We start from the raw sequence: 19,556 nt of genomic DNA, 5'->3' as shown, positions 1-19,556 counted from the left end.
TTAAAATATCTCAAATTATGATATGGAATTCTCATATCATGATTTTTGGAGAATATGGAATCACATCTCATGACATGGAATCATGAGATGGAATTAGCATAAAATCGCATGTCTAAACGTTGATTCCATCTCACGATTTCATATCGTGATATGGTATCACATGGCCAAATGCCTACTTAATTTCTCTGCCATTAATTCTTTGATGACGAGATCAACTCTTGCATCACTGATTTTTCAGTCCTTCAAAATCAGTCAACTATTTAATTAATCGATGTGCATAATTGAATGAATACTACTCCCTCCTATCATTCCAATTTATGTGATCAGTTTTGAAATTTGAGATTTGAGATTCAAAGTCTAAGTCTTTCTTTAATTGTAATTTTTTCATATATCTCATAAATATTTTAAATTGTCAAATATTGTCATTTAGTTATTCTTTTCATGTAGTTCCTTAATATGCAAATTTTATTTCAAAAAATCAAATATTTCTTAGTAAAAAGCGCATGCACATACTTCAATATTGTGATTGTTTAGATTAAACTTTAATTATACGGTTATAATAGTAAAAATACATAATTTCTTAAGCGATCAATAAACTAAAGATTTTGACAAGTATGTTGGTCCTAACTCCCAACTCCTAAGAGGTATCTTTTTGCATCTCATTTTCAGCTAATGTTGAAAAATCTTTGGTCAATTTAACAATGAATCATCCAAATTCCAAAGAAAATAGCCCAAAACCTTTCCATTCAAGTATGTCTCTATATGGGCTATTGTTCGAGTGGAATTATTGAGCGGAAGGAACATAACAAAGATTATGAAAATGAAAGGCCGAATCCATGGCCTAAAAGAAAAAGATGCACACCCCCAATTAACAAGTTTTGCTCTACCATTTCTATTTCTTTGTGTATTTTCTTGGGTACATAGATGGTCCCCTTCTTTAGTGCAATAATTCCTAAATCCTAATAGTAGTAATTTCACTTATAATCTTCGATGAAGTCAACAGTCAACTCTTGCCTCACTGATTTTTATTTATTTGGTGCACTTATAATAAATTATTTCGGTATTTATTTTGAGAAAATGCACAAGTACCTCTTTCAATTATACGTGAAATTCCAGCGATACACCTTAACTATACATGAGTCATATTACCTCCTGAATTATTTTTAAGTGTAATAAACACACCCTTAACACAACCTAAAACATATATAGTCACTCACATGATGGGAGGTGTTTTACATTCGCCTCCACGTCATCATTATATCCACGCCACATCAATAAATGATCAGATCTATAAAAAAATATATATAAAATCTCATGTCATTTGATTCTTTCTTCTTCATTATCAACACCCACTCCATAACCACTAAACCCACTTATTTTAATCATTAAAACTCATAGCAATCACAATGAAAATTATAACCTACCATCAAATTTATCTCTTCACTACCACTGGATTCAATATCTACTATCAATTTTATTTTTCTTTCAATCCAAATAATTGTTGGAGGTTGGGTTGGGATAGAGGTGGGATGTCATATTGTTGGAGAACTGAAGTGAGGGGGAGGGGGGGCAGGAGTGGGAGGGGTAGGGGCATGACATGGATAATTGAGGAGGGGATGGTAATTAAATTATTTATTCATATTTTTTTAAAAAAACTCTAATTTAAATTATGCTCTTTATATGTTGCCAAAATTAAATTCCTAATATGCATTTTTTTTTATTAGCGAATTTCAAGTAATTTATTTGAGTAAAAATTAAAAAGAAAAAGAATTCCCTCGATACTATACAAATTAATGAAAAACACTGAAAAGAATTCTCTGACAATTTAAATATGTTGTGAAAAATGAGAAAATTTGACTATGTTTCATAAAGAAAAAAAGAAATTTAATTTTAAAAAATAACAATTTAAGTTTTAAATTTAATTAACTATCTCTACTAATTAATTGTAAAAATGTCCAATTAAAAATGAACACGTGTCCATATTAATAATATTTTAATACCTTTTTTCGTATCTCACATGCCTCTAAGAGAGTGAACACACTCTATGTGCCACCTCAACACGAAAAGGTGCGTTTATTACACTTTAAAATAATTCAGGGGGTAATAGGTCTCATGTACGAGGAGGAAGAGGCTCCTCTCTAGTACACTAATTTCTCCAGTTGGTCCAGTGCATATGTAATCTAATGACATCTGTCAATTTTAAAATCTAATGGTCCATATTTATTTAAATAAAGCAGCCTTTAAACCATGGTTATTACTATTTTTCTTTCTCTCTCATCTCTTTCTTTTTCACTTAATTCTGCAACAAACATTTTCTCAATCAGCAAAGAATTTGCTTTATTAACAACAAATTGCTTTTTCTTTCCATTATTTTCACACCGTGATAAAAGAAGATAAAATTCAAAGGATGAACTTGGGTTATAAAATTTAAAAAATTCAACCCATGAGACTACTTCTTTGAAGCTTGGTTCGGTCACAATGGTGATCCACAAAACTCTGTCGTCTTCTTCGTAACATCAATTTTTTCAAGTTGGAGTTTCTGCAAATGTCAACTAAAGGATCTGGAAAGGGCACGCAAAATGGGTTGGAAAATATTTTTTCATATACTTTTTTTTTTCTGGTGAAATTCTCCATTTATTTTTTGGGTCTTCTTTTCTTGTGGTATTTATAACTGTAATCTTTAATTGTGGTTAATCACTCCATTTCAGTCTTTCTCTTTTGAGACTCTCCCTAGTTGTTCATATTTAAATGTAAAAATATTAAATATTGATGTAATTTTAATTTTCAATTGTTTGATTGCTCTGTTTTTAGGAGAGTTTTAGAGGGGCAAAAAGTGTTTCTTTGCTGATGGTGAAAGGAATGAGAGGAGAGAGAATTACTAATGACCATGGTTAATAATATTTGGTCAAAAAAATTAATTTGATCCATTAAAAATTAAATGGACACGTGTCAACTATATGAAATAGCATTGGGGGAAACTAAGAGAACATCACAAGAGAGGAGCCTCTTACGAGGCAAAAGAGACACGCCATGTCATACTTGTATGAGGCATTGTTTGATTGACAAATGGACATGGATGGGACCCATTTGCCAAGCTAATAAAGGGTCATCTTTTAAGTCTCCTTTGTCATTTTTTTTTGTTTTATGTCCCTTGCTCAATGTATTGTGTTTTAATTTTTTTAAAATATTTTTTTCTTCTTTAAGATTATTTTAACAAAATTTTATAAGAATTTGTTTGCTGATCTAATTAGTTTATGCTTTTCTTTTATTACCTACTGAATTTTTATTTAAATTTTACGATCATTATATAAGTTTTTAGTTTATTATTTTTCTATTCTATGTTATTTATTCTATTATAATAAATAGTTGTTTGAAGTTTATTTTTTAGTTTATAAAATCAAGATATAAGTAGTTTTTTTAATCCTAACAATTAATTTTTTTTAAATTATAAATAAATTTTGTAAAATTGCAAAAATTCTTTTATGATAAATTATTAAAATTATTATTTATATTTATAATTTCTTAAGAAATGTGTAAGAAAAGTTAATAAACAAAATATTAATTAAATTTCACCTAGCTTGAATTTTAAGAATAAAAATATCGTATAAATTGACGGAAATAATATGTATTTATGTTGGTGTTTAGGGATGTTTTTCGTTTTTGAATTTCATGACAATAGTGTCAAAACTTATGTAATTGTTTGTCCATATCATTGATTTTCTTTTCGTTATATTTACTTATTAAAGAGTATTTGTGGATTGAAGTGCTTTTGGATTATGAAATTGTTGAGAGAAAAATAAAAGAACATATTAAATTTCTACCTTCTTTATTTTCATATTAATAATCTACTTTTTCTTTTACAAATTTCTTAAGAAATCATAAATAGAATAATAGTTTTACTAATTTACACCTTAATATTTTGGGTAACTTTATAAATTTTATTTATACTTTCAAAAATAATTAATTGTTATAATAAAATAGAAAAATTGTAATTAATTATTCATTGAAAATTAACAAATAATTTTATATAACTATTTTTAACAATATAAATAATTAATATCGAAATTAAAAAATAATATCAAAATGTTAGAAATAGAATGAGTCAGGCAAGATTTTTTTGGATTTCATATTTTTCATGAACAAAGTTATTTAAGTATGAAATTTGGAACTATTGTTAGAAAAGAAACCAAAGGAAAAAAAGTAAAAAAAAAAAGTAAGAAAGAAAAAAAACGTTAAAAGGAAGAGAGAGAAAGAGGAGAAAAAAAAACATTAAAAGGAAGAGAGAGAAAGAGGACTTTGGTCAATTTTCTGAAATAGATCCACTTGGCAAAATATAAATGGGCCTCATACAACTTTTGGTCTGTCACATCATATTTGTGCTTCATGCATGATAAAAATGTCTCATGTATAATTAAGGTGTGTGGTTGGAATTCCGTAGTACTTGTGCATTTTCCTTTTATTTTTGGCCAAACACATATACAGCCCCTCAAACTTGCCCTCATTTTTCATTTTGACACTCTAACTTAGCTTTGTTTCATTTTAATCAATAAACTCCATTTTTCTGTACCATTTAAACACTTATACTAATTTTTATGATTTCTTTTTATTTATGTTCTTCAATTGCAATTTCTTGTTTTAAAAAAATAAATGTGTGCCTGTTAATTTTCGTAAAAAAAATAAACATTCGCGAACGAACATAAAAAATTTCAAACAATAATATTTTTTTAAAAATATTTCTTTGTATTTTCGCATGAAATTAAATTGATGAAAGTTCTTTGATTTTCTTTCTTAAACATTCAATTAAATTAAATAACACTATTTATTTATTCTTTCTTATCATCTAGGCTATCTAAATTTAACACAAATACTCAATTTTAATTTTTAATATAAATCAATACGAATAAACAAACTTATCTTCAAAAAGACTCGACTGACTTTGTTAATAACACTACTAAAACAAGACTCTTGTTCATTGCTAATAACACTACTAAACAATGTTAAAACTCGACTGACTTTGTTAGGTTGTCGGTGATTTTAAAGAATGAAAACCAACACAATTTCGTCGGTTATTTTTCACATAAAAATACATAACGCACTTAAAAAGAAATTATTATTTTTTAAAAAGAATTATTTTTTGTTAATTTTTAAACTAAAATTAACTGACACATGTCGATTTAAAATAAGAAGTTGCAATTGAAGAATATATATAAAAATAAAGAAATCATACAAATTAGTAGAAGTGTTTAAATGGTACAGAAAAAATGGAGTTTAAGGATTAAAATGGAATAAGGCTAAGTTGGAGTGCCAAAATAAAAAATGACGGCAAGTTTGAGGGGCTGTATATGTGTTTGGCCTTTATTTTTTGTACAAAACTTAAACAAAATGATATCGGTTTTTAACACAGAAAATTAGAAATGACTTGATCTTCGAACAGCTACTATATATATATATATATGCACAACAAATAGCACGTACATAGTTTTTCAAGACAAGGCCATGTTACTTCCATTGCTCTAATTTCCTTTCTCTTCTTACAATTCATAACGGCCACTATTTCTACCACGCCGCCACCGTATGACGCCACTGTTTATGTCTTGCTTAACTGTGGTGCACAATCAGCCACCACCGATGAAACTGACCGTAGATGGGATACTGATACTCACTTTCCAAATTCCTTACCTTCCAACTTTTCAAGCATATCCACAACAGCCACAGCTTCTGAACAAGATCCTTCGGTCAATAGAGTTCCTTATATATGACTGGTGCTCGTATTATGAGATCTCAATTCACCTACACTTTCCGTGTTACCCCTGGCACAATATTCCTCCGTCTCTATTTCTACCCCGCCAATTACTCCGGCGTCAACAAAGCTGAATCTTTTTACTCTAACCCTCTTGAGTAACTTCAGTGCTTTCCTCATAGTCTCCGCAAGTAGTAGTAAACAAGTTCAAAAAGAATATGTCATCAATGTTGATGAAACTCAGATACTCAAATTAACCTTTTCTCCTTCACCAAACTCTTATGCTTTTGTTAATGGGATTGAGATACTTTCCCTGCCAACTGATCTTTACATCCATGGAGATGTCACATTGGCTGGGCATACTAATCCATATAACATCAATAACAGCACTGCTCTTGAAACTTTGTACAGGCTGAACGTGGGAGGCAATTCAGTTGCTAGCACAGAAGATACAGGGATGTATCGTGTATGGGATTCAGATGATGCATTTGTTGTTGGATATGGCTATCAAACTCCTCATTTTGATGATGCCAACATCACTTACACTTCTGAAACCCCGGCTTATTCTGCGCCAAGGATAGTTTACACAGCCTCTAGGACTATGGCCAATCACAGTCAGAGCCTGGATTGGGAATTCCCTCTAAACTCTGGCTTCTATTATCTTTTCAGGCTCTTCAGGCTCCATTTTTGTTAGATTCAGCCGGAAGTTAAAAAAATAAACGATAGAAGTTTTTCCATTTCTATCGGAAACCAAAAAGCCGAGCGAGAGGCTGATGTAATAAACTGGAGTGAAGGCTGGAGAATCCCTGTGTACAAAGACTATGTGGTTAATGTTAGAAAGCAAGATGGTGAGCAAAACGTGACGCTTGATTTGAGTCCTAACCCAAATTCTGCGTATCAAAATGCTATCTTAAATGGCTTAGAAATTTTCAAGTTGAACGACTCAAATGGAAACCTCTCCGTGCCGAATCCTAAAATTTTCTTTCCGAATAATTCACCACCAAACAACAATAACAAGAGATCATCATCACACATCATTGCTGTTATCACTGCAGTAGCTGTTATTAGCGGAATTGCTCTGTTTTCAATTCTCTGTTTCCTAATTTTCCGGCGGTGGAAAAGGGGAAAAGATCTTCATACAAGCGTTACAAAGTCATCATGGATCCCTTTGTCAATTACATCGGACTCAACCCAAAGGACCGGTGGCTCAGGCTTATCAGCGCTACCATCCGATCTGTGCCGACACTTTTTACTAGAAGAGATAAAAACCGCAGAAGGTAATTTTGATGAAAAAACTGTGATTGGCAATGGAGGTTTCGGTAATGTGTACAAAGGATACATAGACAACGGCGCAACCATAGTTGCAGTCAAGAGATTGAATCCTTCATCAAAGCAAGGAGTCCACGAGTTCGAAACAGAGATTCACATGTTGTCAAAGCTAAGGCATGTGCATCTGGTGTCCTTAATTGGTTATTGTGATGATAACAATGAGATGATCTTGGTTTATGATTACATGGCTCATGGAACTCTTCATGATCACTTGTACAAAACTGATAATGCTCCACTTCCATGGAAGAAACGCCTTGAGATTTGCATTGGCGCAGCAAAAGGATTGCATTATCTCCATACAGGTATATGGTCACTTAATTCTATACTTCTATTTGCTCTGGTACCATATTAAAGTATGTATTGAGTAAATTAAGTGATTTACTGGTAAAAAAGATAAAGATTAATTATTTTAATATAATAAGTTATTATTATCTATAGTAGATATGTGAAGTCAACCAACATTTTATTGGATGATAAATGGGTTGCTAAGGTTTCAGATTTTGGGTTATCCAAATTCGGTCCACTTAGTGGATCAGGAAAAACCCATGTTAGCACTGTCGTGAAAGGAAGCTTTGGATATCTAGATCTTGAATACTATAAGCGATAACAATTGACAGAAAAATCTGATGTGTATTCTTTTGGGGTGGTGCTATTCGAAGTGTTGTGCGCTAGACCAGCATTAATTCCTAACATGCCGAAAGGGCAAGTGAATTTTTCTGATTGGGCATGTAGGAGCTGTAAAAAAGGAAATCTTCAACAAATAATTGATCCGAATTTGGAAGGACAAATTGCGCCAGAGTGCTTAAACAAGTTTGCAGAAGCAGCATATAATTGCTTGAAGGATCAAGGAGTCCAAAGGCCATCAATGAATGACGTTGTCTGGAATTTGGAATTTATATTAAAGCTTCAAGATGCAGCTGATAATAGAGGTCAGAAAATGGAATTGAACGGTTACCCAACTAGCCCGTATTTCCCCTTGATTATGAATGATCATACCAATATATCTACAGACGAAGGATTCGAGGCCTTTGCAGGTTCACATGAAGTTGGAGGAAAATACACAAGCAGTGCTACATCCATGACCAGTAATAGTGATGACAAATTGAAGAGTGACACTATTTTCTCAGAGATTTTGAATCCATCGGGTCGATGAGATTGTTACAACTAGTATGATAAATTACATATTATTAGTTCTTCTCTGTTTTCTTTTTCCTTTGTTGAACTTATGTCCTTATATTATATATGTAGATGAATTGAAGCCATTATTCAGAAGTATATAAGCTATAAAATAGTTTCACTATATTTTGTTGGGTGAACTTTGCTTCCTCTTTTTGTTTGTTTTGCATCTTTTGCTTTTTTATTTCCCATTTGATATCTGATATTTATATTAAAGCCCAACTAATTTAGATTTGTGTTGCGTATGACCTCATTCGAAAGGAAGCGCTTTCAACCAAGAATTTTGTCAATACTCAAAACATAAACTTGAGACCTCTGATTTAGAGATGAACAGACCATACAGTGGATGTATGTTTTGCATCTACCCTCTCAGTTTTGATAAATAAAACAAATCAAACCAAGCTAGGGATGGAATTATTAATTACTTTACAGCAAGTAATTATTTGTTTGCTTACCTGTAATACACGACTCTCATTTGATGTGTCATCGTTACTCATGTATAATAATATTCAAATATGAACATGGAGGGATCCACAACCTTTTCAAAGAATTATTAAAAGGAAAAAAAAGTTGATGTCGTAAGAGAAAATACCTCTTATATCATTGGTTAATAAACATGCAAAAGTAGATACACTTTTTTTTCCTTTTCATTTTTCTTTAGTGTTGAAAAGTCAGTTAAAAATTTAACAAAGAATCATCCAAAAATTCGAAAGAAAATAATTCAATACCTTTCATTTCACGTAAGTCTTTAGTCTATATATATATGGCCAAGAGGAATTATTGAGCGGAACATTACAAAGACTTGCATTAAGAAAAGTCTTTTGTATGGCCTACAAGAAAAGATAGACACCGCAATTAACAATTATTATTTTTATTTTAGTTTCTATTGTTTTTCTTTTTCCTTTTTGTATTCTCCTGGGTACATATATGGTTCCCATTTTTAGTGCAATAAATTCCTATTATTTGCACATTTAGTTTCTCTGTCATTGTTTGACGAAGTCAACTCTTGAATACTTAATTGATTTCTCAGTGGTAGTTGAAAAAGCATATCACTACTACACTAATTAACACAACATCCATTAGTCCATATGAGTAATTATGAACTTGTCACGGAATTTCCACAAATGTCTCAATTGATATGTTTTTGTTGAATTTATGTCCTAACTAATAAGTAATTATATATATCGATGGATTGTAGCGAATAATGTTCAGAAGTATATTAGCTACCTATATCAATAGAGATTTTGATGTTGTGGTATGACTATTTCATTTTTAATCAGAACGAGAAAATCTTGTTGGGAGCGTCACCCACAAATAGACCCTCCAAGTCGAAACTTCAATACGAACTCCGAAAATAAAAAACCAATAAAAAAAATATCAGGCACGGATAAAATAGTTTCACCATTTTTTCTTGGGTAGACTAGTGAAGTTCTATTCATACGACCCTAGGGAGAATATTTTTAAGCAGAAGAAAACAAATTAATCACATCAAGAAAAATATCTTTCTAATTATTTTACTTGCCCTTTAACAGAGCTAAAACACAAAGACTTGGAATAGTCGTCTTGATAATAATAATTAAAAAAAAGTTAGGATCCTTTTGATGTGTCATCATCACTCGTACACAATAATACAAATATGAATATGGAGGGATCCACAATTTCTTCACAAAATTATCAAGAAGAAATTTAAAAGTTAATGTTGTAACAGAACACACTATCTTTCTATTTTTTCGCTAATGACCTTCATGCTTTAATATAATTGGTTAACAAAACATGCAAAAGTAGATACATTTTTTTTTCTTCTTCTCATTTTTAGTTAGTGTTGACAAGTCAGGTAAAAATTTAAGAAAGAACGATCCAAATTCCACAGAGATTAACCCAAAGAGGTTTCATTTACTCGATCATATGGTCTACTGCTCAGTGGAATATAATTATTGAGTGGAACATAACAAAGACTACGAAAATAGACAGTACACCAATTAACACACTTTTCATATTCCATTGTTTCCTTGTATTTTCCTAGGTATATGGTCCCCATTTTCAGTGCAATTATTTTCACCTTTAATTTCTTTGACTAGCTCAACTCTTGTATATCACTGATTTTTCAGTCCTTCAAAATCAGTTAACCATTTAATTAAGATTAATACTTATTAGCGAGCGTTTGGTATATGAAGATATTTATACTTCTTTTCACATACGGAAATATGAAATTCATACTCACGTGACAAGTCAAGGTCCTGAAAAAGTAATTACTGAAATACCGCATTTAGAAGCCCATTTACTCCTCAATTTAGACAAAAAAGGAATTGTTATGCTGGGATCTTGGGTAGAGACAGGTGATAACTTGCAATCTGAGTTCAAATGAATAGGTAAATCTTTGATGGAGTTAGAAGAGTGGTACTTAAAATTCATAGATGATGGATGAATCATGAGAGAGAACAATATAATGGGAGATTGAAGAGTTAAAAGGGTTTTATATAGAACTTTTTTTAAAAAAAGAGCAACTGAAAATTAGAATGGTTGATAATTGGTTGTTACCGGTAAATTGTGGGTCGTTCAATCATTTAATTGGGGTAGTTGAATATCATATCAATACAACTAGGATTTGTTAACGTCTCCCGTCAAGTTTGAACTTTTCCCCTCGAGAGTCAAAAAAGTAAGCAAAAAACACTCAAGTTTTTGGCAATTGTTCAGTATAATTGTCGATATCTGCAAACCAAAAACAGAAATTTTCCAAATAAAGACAATGTTATCCATTGCTCTAGTTTCCTTTCTCCTGTTACATTTCACTGTGGCTCTCAAGCCAGACTCTTTCTTGCTAAGTTGTGGCGCACCATCAGGCACCACAGATGAATCCGATGGCCGTCAATGGTATACGGATACCCACGATCCAAGTCTCTTGCCTTCCAATTTTTCAAGCATATCCTCAACAGCCACGGCTTTTGACACTTCAGTCACGAGAGTCCCTTATATGAGCGCCCGAATTTTCCAATCTCCCTTCACTTACACTCTCCCTGTTTCCCCTGGCACCAAATTTCTCCGTCTCTATTTTTATCCCTCCTCCTACCTTGGCATCACAAAATCTCAATCCTTTTTCTCTGTCACAGCAAATCATATTACCCTCTTGAGTAACTTCAGCGCTTTCGATGCAACTACCAATTCTAGTAAAGCTATTCGAAAAGAATTTGTCGTTAATGTTAATGGGACAAAGACACTCAAGATAACGTTTTCTCCTTCACCCAACTCTTACGCTTTTGTCAATGGGATTGAGATACTTCCCATACCCACCAATCTTTATTTTCGCGGAGGTGATTATGCGATCAAATGGGTGGGGCGGAGAAATTTGTATTACATCGATAACAATACTGCTCTTGAAACTTTGTACAGGCTGAACGTGGGAGGTAATTTGGTTGCTAGCACAGGGGATACGGGGATATATCGTGTATGGGCTGCAGATGACAAATTTGTGGTGGGATATGACAATCAAACTCCTCAGTTTGATGTCAACGTTACTTACACTGATCAAACCCCAACTTATACTGCGCCAAACATAGTTTACACAACCGCTAGGGAATTGGCCAATAACAGCCGGAGCCTGGATTGGAAATTCCCTCTAGATTCTGGATTCTATTATCTTTTCAGACTCCATTTTTGTGAGATTGAGCCGGAAATTAGGCGATTGAACTCCCGGGTTTTCAACATATACATTGGAAACAGAACAGCAGATGAAGCAGTTGATGTAATTGGACTGACTGGCGGCTGGGGAATCCCAACGTACAGAGACTACGTGGTGTATGTGAGAGACAAAGATGTCCAACTAAGAAAGGAAAATGTGTGGCTTGAATTGCAACCTAACATGGAAACAAGAGCTGTGTATGATAATGTTATCTTAAATGCCTTGGAAATTTTCAAATTGAGCAATCCAAATGGAAATCTGGCCGTTCCATATCCGGAATTGCGCTTCGAAGGTCCAATACCAAACAAGAAGAAGAAAAGAATATCATGGCATATCATTGTTGCTATCATCGCAGGTGTGACTAGCGCTATTGCTGTTTTCTCAATTCTGGGTTTCTTAATTTCCCGTCGACGACAAAATGGGGGAAAAGGTTCTGGAACAAGTGTTACCAAGTCATCATCACTACCATCCGATCTGTGCCGACACTTTTTAATAGCAGAGATAAAAAATGCAACCGACAATTTTGATGAAAAATTTGTGATTGGATATGGAGGTTTTGGTAATGTTTATAAAGGGTACCTCGACAATGGTACAATCACAGTTGCAGTCAAGAGATCAAATCCTTCATCAAATCAAGGGGTTCGCGAGTTCCAAACAGAGATTGAGATGCTATCATCAAAGCTAAGGCATCGACATCTAGTGTCCTTAATTGGTTATTGTGATGATGAGAATGAGTTGATCTTGGTTTATGATTACATGGCTAATGGAACCCTCCGTGATCACTTGTACAACACTGAGAATACTCCCCTTCCATGGAAGAAACGCCTTGACATTTGTATTGGTGCAGCTAAAGGATTATATTACCTCCATTCAGGTAACTAATCAATAAAGTAATAAACATATCATGATCTAACTCCTCTTGTCTATCTCACCCCCTTCCTTAAGCTGGGTGAGCACGATATATGTTTTTTGTTTGGTAAAAAATTATTGGGTCAGAATAGATCAAATAACGGGTCAAATACAATTTGCAGAACACAACTCAACCTCCCAAATTTGATTTGTTTGTTCGACATGTTTTGATTCAATAGTTTGATGGGTCATTTTGGGTTTTATGTCAAGCCAACAACCAATTTACAATCCAATTTGTTTAATTTTGAGTAAATTACTTGATGAAAGTTGATTTTGTTGCTATAGGTACCAAACATACGATCATTCACCGTGATGTCAAGTCAACTAACATCCTATTGGATGATAAATGGGTTGCCAAGGTGTCTGATTTTGGGTTGTCCAAAGTAGGTTCAGTAGGTGGGACAGATACTACCCATGTTAGCACTGCAGTGAAAGGAAGTTTTGGATACGTAGATCCTGAATACTACAAGCGCCAACGATTGACAGTAAAATCAGATGTGTATTCTTTTGGGGTGGTTCTGTTTGAAGTGTTATGTGGTAGGCCAGCAATAAATCCAAACTTGCCAAGTGGGCAAGTGAATTTGGCTGAATGGGCTTGTAGGAGTTGTGAAAAAAGAAATGTTGAACAAATAATTGATCCAAACTTGAAAGGACAAATAGCCCCAGAATGCTTAAGCAAGTTTGCAGAATTGGCATATCATTGTTTGAGGGAACAAGGGGTCGAAAGGCCATCAATGGGTGATGTTGTGAGAAGTTTAGAATTTGCATTACAACTCCAAGAGGGTGCAGATAATGAGGTGGATGGATACGTAAACCCTTCTTTTCCATTGATTATTAATGGCGATGCTAATGTAAGGACGAATGAAGATGAGATAAGCGAAGTTGAAAGAAAACTGACAAGCAATGGTATATCCATGTCGGTCAGTAGGAGTGCCAAATTGAACAACGTTGCCATTTTCTCTGAGATTGTAAATCCATTGGGTCGATGAAATATTGAAATGTATGAGGCTTTTCAGGTTTAAGGTCCAATTCTTTATATCATTTTTTTACAGGTCAAACTTGTAAAAGACAACTTACAGGAGCAAAACTTTTTTATTTGGATAAAAATTAATGATGAAGTTTCCCTTAATTATGTTTACAAATTTGATTTGAAAAAGAGGAAATACTCAATCGAAATTACTCTAATAGTCATTGCATCTAAAATAAAAACATATATAAAGACATACATAATTTGAACTCTATTGAGTACACATTTTGGATAAGAAAATTTAAACTTCCAAGGATCTGAAGTTAAAAAAAAAAAAAAACGTAAAGAGAGATTCTATTCACGTGAAATTCTATAAAAAGCAAAATATAGAATCAATGATTTCTTTTCCTACCTAAAATAATTCAGGATTCTTATTTGACATGTCATTGTCACTTGTACACAATAATACAAAGAGGAATCTGGAGGGATCCACAACTTCGTCACAAAATTATCAAGAAGAAATTAAAAGGTTAATGTCATATATAAGAGAACATGCTATTTTTTTTTTCTTTTTTCGCTAATCATCTTTCGTACTTAACATAAAGTCGATCAAAATAAATAATATCCTCACCCAAGAGAAGGGGACTAGAGGTTACTATTCTCCCCTAATCATACTCCCTCCGTTCTATTTTATAAGTCACCCCTTTCTAAAAATAGTTGGACCACAATATATGTTATTTTATAAAATTTATGCATAAATTACCATATTTTACCCATTATACCCTTGATTGATTGATTAATTAATCTTAAAAATGTATTTACTTTGACTAACCTAGGAAATCTATAAGTAATTAATTTCATTAGGAGAGTACTTCATTCATTAATTAACTACTTTCTTTATTCACTACTTATTCTATAAAATCTGATTTTGAAAAAAAATATCAACAAACAAATTAAAAATAAAAGATGAAAAAAAATTCAAAAATAATCTTGAAAGTTGAAGCTTCAACAAATTTTATCAAGGAAGATGACATTTCAAAAAGTTCAAAGGATGTAAAAATAGAAGACTCAACCAAAACATGTGAAGGCCAAATTGAGAAAAATCAAGATCCAAATAAAGGAGTTATGCACCATTTAAATAAAAAAATAAATGATTTGTCGAATTAGAACTACAACTCATTTGTCGTCTAATTTCATTATCAATAACATCTGATTCAGCAGGAAAATTTAGATCAATTTGAAGCAATGAAATTTGAATATTTTGTGATGTTGTCATGTTTGTTTTAAGAATTTATATATAAAAATATAAAAAAACATTTTACACAAAATATATAGGAAAATTGAGGTGAGAAAAACTTGATTTTTAAATTTTTTTTGGATCAATTGGTGAAAAATTTGGCTCCAAAAAGTAAAATTTAATTAGTCATCTAAATACATTTATATTTTTGAAATCTAACATTTCATCATTTATTACAAAGTTATCATAAACAAACATTAAATAAGGACATAAGAGTAAAATTATCAAAATTTGGAAAATTACTATTCACACTCTCTTTGGATAGACTAGTGAAATTCCATTCATACTACCCTACGGAGAAGATTTTTAAGCAGAAGGAAAAAAATTAATCACATCAAGAATAAATACCTTTCCTAATTCACTTGCAACTTAACAGTGCAAAAACACAAAGACTTTGACTAGTCATCCGGATGAAAGAAAAAGTAAATTAATAAAGGGGTGGAATTATTAATTAACTGTACAAACAAATTGTATTTCTTTTCCCAGAAATTCAGGATCCACAACTTTTTACAGAATTATTATTACCAAAACAAAAGGTTAACGTCCTATGAGAACATACATTTCATATGTCAGGCAAAAGTAGATATTACTCTTATCGTCTTTTTTAAAATTAGATGATCTTAAATATTTGTCATTTTAGAAATTCAAGACATAATTGAGTATATTCTTTTCATTTTGCCTTTAGTAATAATTATTTTTGGAAATACTAAATATTCAAATTAACTTTTTTATATGGATGTGATAGTTAAAACACATAATTTCTCAGTCCCATATTAGTTGATTACATTCCATTTTACATGGTGCTTAAAAAATCATAAATAAGATGATCAATTTTACTAATTTATCCTTCATTCATATTAATGCACATCAAGATAATTTATGAAAAATATGTTTAATACTCTCTGTCCATTTGTACTCGTCCAACTTTGCTTTTTTACTTGTCATTTTTGACAAATTAAGAAAATATAATATTTTTTTTACCTATTATATCCTCAAATTATTTAGAGAGTTAATGTTTTTGAAAAGTCTAGAACTTCTTTAATGAGTAAATTGATTGTGGAATTCTATTAGTTAATAGGAATAAAATGATAAATTCACTATGTCAATTATTATTTTCTTAATAGGTATACTAAGTCAAAAATAAACAAATAAATAGGGACAAAGAGAGTAACATAGATCATATGAATAGTAACATTGAAATAGATACAACGTAATTAATGAACTTTTGGAATTTCTAAGCTAGCGTTTGGCCCCAAGTTCTCAAATATTCTTGGTAAATTATATCTGAATGAAGTTTTTGGTGAAGTTTCACCATGTGTTTGGCCTCAAATTTTCCCAAAAATATTTACTATTTCAAAAAATATGATTTATACCCATAAGTTTTAAAAATTACTCCTATTTAAAATGCCCATAAATTTGTAATATCATTTTATAATGAATATGTTCCATTAAAAAATAACCTTATAACTAATATAATTGTTAACAATCAACAATAACAAAATAACAATATAGGCAAAACAATACATTAGTCGCCAATTCAAACTTGTTATTGATTCAATTATAATTATAACCCATTAAACACAAATTGTTCCTTTTCTCAATTTTTCACTCAAATTAGAACTCAAACTTTTCTGGTGTTACAAATATTAGTTGGAATTAATAAATAATGGATATTTTTTTATATAAAATATAAACGTTTGAGGTAATTTTTGAATTTTTAAAATTCCCAAATATTAGAACTTGGCCCAAATACTAATTTTTTCTAGTATTTGAGAACTTGAGATACTTGACAAATATATTTGCCAAGTTATATGACCAAATATCACCTTCCATGTTTTTCCCAAGTATACTTGGGGCCAAACGGGTCTTAAATTTGTTTAGGCTTCCAAAGAGTATTAATTATAAGGGTGAAATAAAATTTGAAATAAATATTTTTTTTAAAATGATCAATTATGGGACTAAGAGAGTAATGCACTTGTAAACAAAATAATGTGACAAATATTGTGGTTGGGAAGGAGAGTATTTTTTTTTTCCCACCTCATTTTTCCGTTGATGTTGAAAAGTCTTTGGTCAATTTAACAAAGAATCATCCAAATTCCAAAGAAAATAACCCAAAACCTTTCCTTTCAAGCATGTCGACTATTGCTCCAGTGGGACATAACAAAGATTATTATGAAAATGAAAGGCAGCATCCATTGCCTACGAGAAAAAGATGTACACCCCCAATTAACAACTTTTCCTTTACCATTTCTATTTCTCTGTGTATTTTCTTGGGTACATATATGGTCCCCTTCTTTAGTGCAGTAATCCTAATAGTAATTTCACTTATATTCTTCGATGAAGGCAACTCTTGCCTCACTGATTTTTACTCCATTTATTTGGTGCACTTATAATAAGTTACTTTTGGTATTTATTTTTTGTACAAAACTTAAACAAAATGATGTCGGTTTTTTATACAGAAAATTAGTAATGACTTGATCTTCGAACAGCTACTGTATATATCTGCACAACAAATAGCACGTACATAGTTTTTCAAGACAACGCCATGTTAGCCATTGCTCTAATTTCCTTTCTCTTCTTACAACTCATAACGGCCACTATTTCTACCACGCCGCCACCGTATAACGCCACTGTCTTTGTCTTGCTTAACTGTGGCGCACAATCAGCCACCACCGATGAAACTGACCGTCGATGGGATACTGATACTCACTTTCCAAATTTCTTACCTTCCGACTTTTCAAGCATATCCACAACAGCCACAGCTTCTGAACAAGATCCTTTGGTCGATAGAGTTCCTTATACGACTGGTGCTCGTATCATGAAATCTCGATTCACTTACACTTTCTTACTCAGAACCAGCCTGCTGATCTCCTCACAAAAGGTCTGACCAAAGCACAACATGAGTTCTTACTGTCTAAGCTAGGAGCTCTAAATATATTTGCCTCTCCTAGCTTGAGGGGGAATGTTAACAGAACTCAAGAAGCAAAAGAGGAAAGGTCCAAATTATATTTAGAACACTGTTAGTCAGTTAGGAAAAGTTCGTTAAAAGTTAGTTACATTCAAGAAACAATTAGAGGGATGAGTATGTGTATAAATATAAGACTACAGTCTCAATGTAAAGTAATTTTTTTTTCTGGAGAAATAATATACTACTATGTTTCAATTCATCTTCTTCTTCTTTAAAGTCATCTTCTATAAACCTTCACTTACACTTCTGAAACCCCGGCTTATTCTGTGCCAAGGATAGTTTACATAACCTCTAGGACTTTGGCCAATCACAGCCAGAGACTGGATTGGGAACTCCCTCTAAACTCTGGCTTCTGTTATCTTTTCAGGCTACATTTTTGTGAGATTCAGCCGCAAGTTAAAGAAATAAACGATCGAAGTTTTTCCATTTCTATCGGAAACCAAATGGCCGAGCGAGAGGCTGATGTAATACAATGGAGTGGAGGCTGGAGAATGCCAGTGTTCAAAGACTATATGGCTAATGTTAGAAACCAAGATGGTGGACGAAACAAGCAAAATGTCTCAATTGATTTGAGTCCTAACCCGAATTCTGCATATCAAAATGTTATCTTAAATGGTTTAGAAATTTTCAAATTGAGTGATCCAAATGAAAACCTCTTTAAAGGTCCGATTGAATCACCACCAACCAACAAGAAGAAGAAAAGAATATCATGGCATATCATTGTTGCTATCATCGTAGGTGTGACTAGCGCTATTGCTGTTTTCTCAATATTGGGTTTCTTAATTTCCCGACGACAACGACAAAAAGATTCTGGTACAAGTGTTCCCAAGTCATCATCACTACCATCCGATCTGTGCCGACACTTTTTAATAGCAGACATAAAAAATGCAACAAACAATTTTGATGAAAAATTTGTGATTTGATATGGAGGATTTAGTAATGTTTATAAAGGGTACCTCGACAATGGTACAACCACAGTTGCAGTCAAGAGATCGAATCCTTCATCAAAGCAAGGGGTTCACGAGTTCCAAACAGAGATTGAAATATTATCATCAAAGCTAAGACATTGACATCTAGTGTCCTTAATTGGTTAGTGTGATGATGAGAATGAGATGATCTTGGTTTATGATTACATGGCTAATGGAACCCTCCGTGATCACTTGTACAATACTGACAATGCTCCTCTTCCATGGAAGAAACGCCTTGACATTTGTATTGGTGCAGCTAAAGGATTATATTACCTCCATCCAGGTAAGTAGTCAAGCATGTCATGATCTAACTCGCTGATTATTTGTTTGGTAAAAAAGTATTGAGTCAAAATAGATCAAATAACGTGTCAAATACAATTTGGAGAACATGACTCAACCTCCCAAATTGGATTTTGTTTGTTCGAGTTGCATTTTGACATGTTATGTTACACTATTTGACATGCTTTGATTCAATAGTTTGATGGGTCATTTCGGGGTTTATGTCAAGCCAACAACCAATTTACAA

The 19,556-nt window shown here is 32.3% G+C and overlaps 2 protein-coding genes and 1 pseudogene across 3 annotated transcripts in view; all 3 read left to right on the top strand.

The window, feature by feature from the left end:
• The first annotated feature begins 5,755 nt into the window (after positions 1–5,755).
• The window catches only part of LOC125849451 (receptor-like protein kinase FERONIA), a 16,455-nt pseudogene continuing 2,654 nt past the window's right edge, over positions 5,756–19,556 (top strand). The window contains exon 1 of the transcript XR_007444630.1: positions 5,756–7,371. The product of XR_007444630.1 is annotated as a receptor-like protein kinase FERONIA (transcript). The remainder of the gene's footprint in view (positions 7,372–19,556) is intronic.
• LOC125849452 (receptor-like protein kinase FERONIA) lies at positions 7,611–8,249 on the top strand. The gene has a single exon (XM_049529536.1). It carries the CDS (start codon positions 7,761–7,763, stop codon positions 8,220–8,222), a length of 462 nt encoding a protein of 153 aa, XP_049385493.1. The 5' UTR covers positions 7,611–7,760; the 3' UTR covers positions 8,223–8,249.
• LOC125849450 (receptor-like protein kinase FERONIA) overlaps positions 10,862–19,556 on the top strand; it is a 21,727-nt gene continuing 13,032 nt past the window's right edge. Inside the window, exons 1-2 of the mRNA XM_049529535.1 lie at positions 10,862–12,795; positions 13,116–13,853. Coding sequence (XP_049385492.1) covers positions 10,992–12,795; positions 13,116–13,819 — 2,508 coding nt within the window. The 5' untranslated portion in view covers positions 10,862–10,991 and the 3' untranslated portion in view covers positions 13,820–13,853. The remainder of the gene's footprint in view (positions 12,796–13,115; positions 13,854–19,556) is intronic.

The sequence above is a fragment of the Solanum stenotomum genome, chromosome 12, assembly GCF_019186545.1.
Source record: "Solanum stenotomum isolate F172 chromosome 12, ASM1918654v1, whole genome shotgun sequence".
Lineage (NCBI taxonomy): Eukaryota > Viridiplantae > Streptophyta > Magnoliopsida > Solanales > Solanaceae > Solanum > Solanum stenotomum.
The sequence above is the reverse complement of the archived record's forward strand: the minus strand, read 5'-3'. Positions and strand labels throughout refer to the sequence as shown.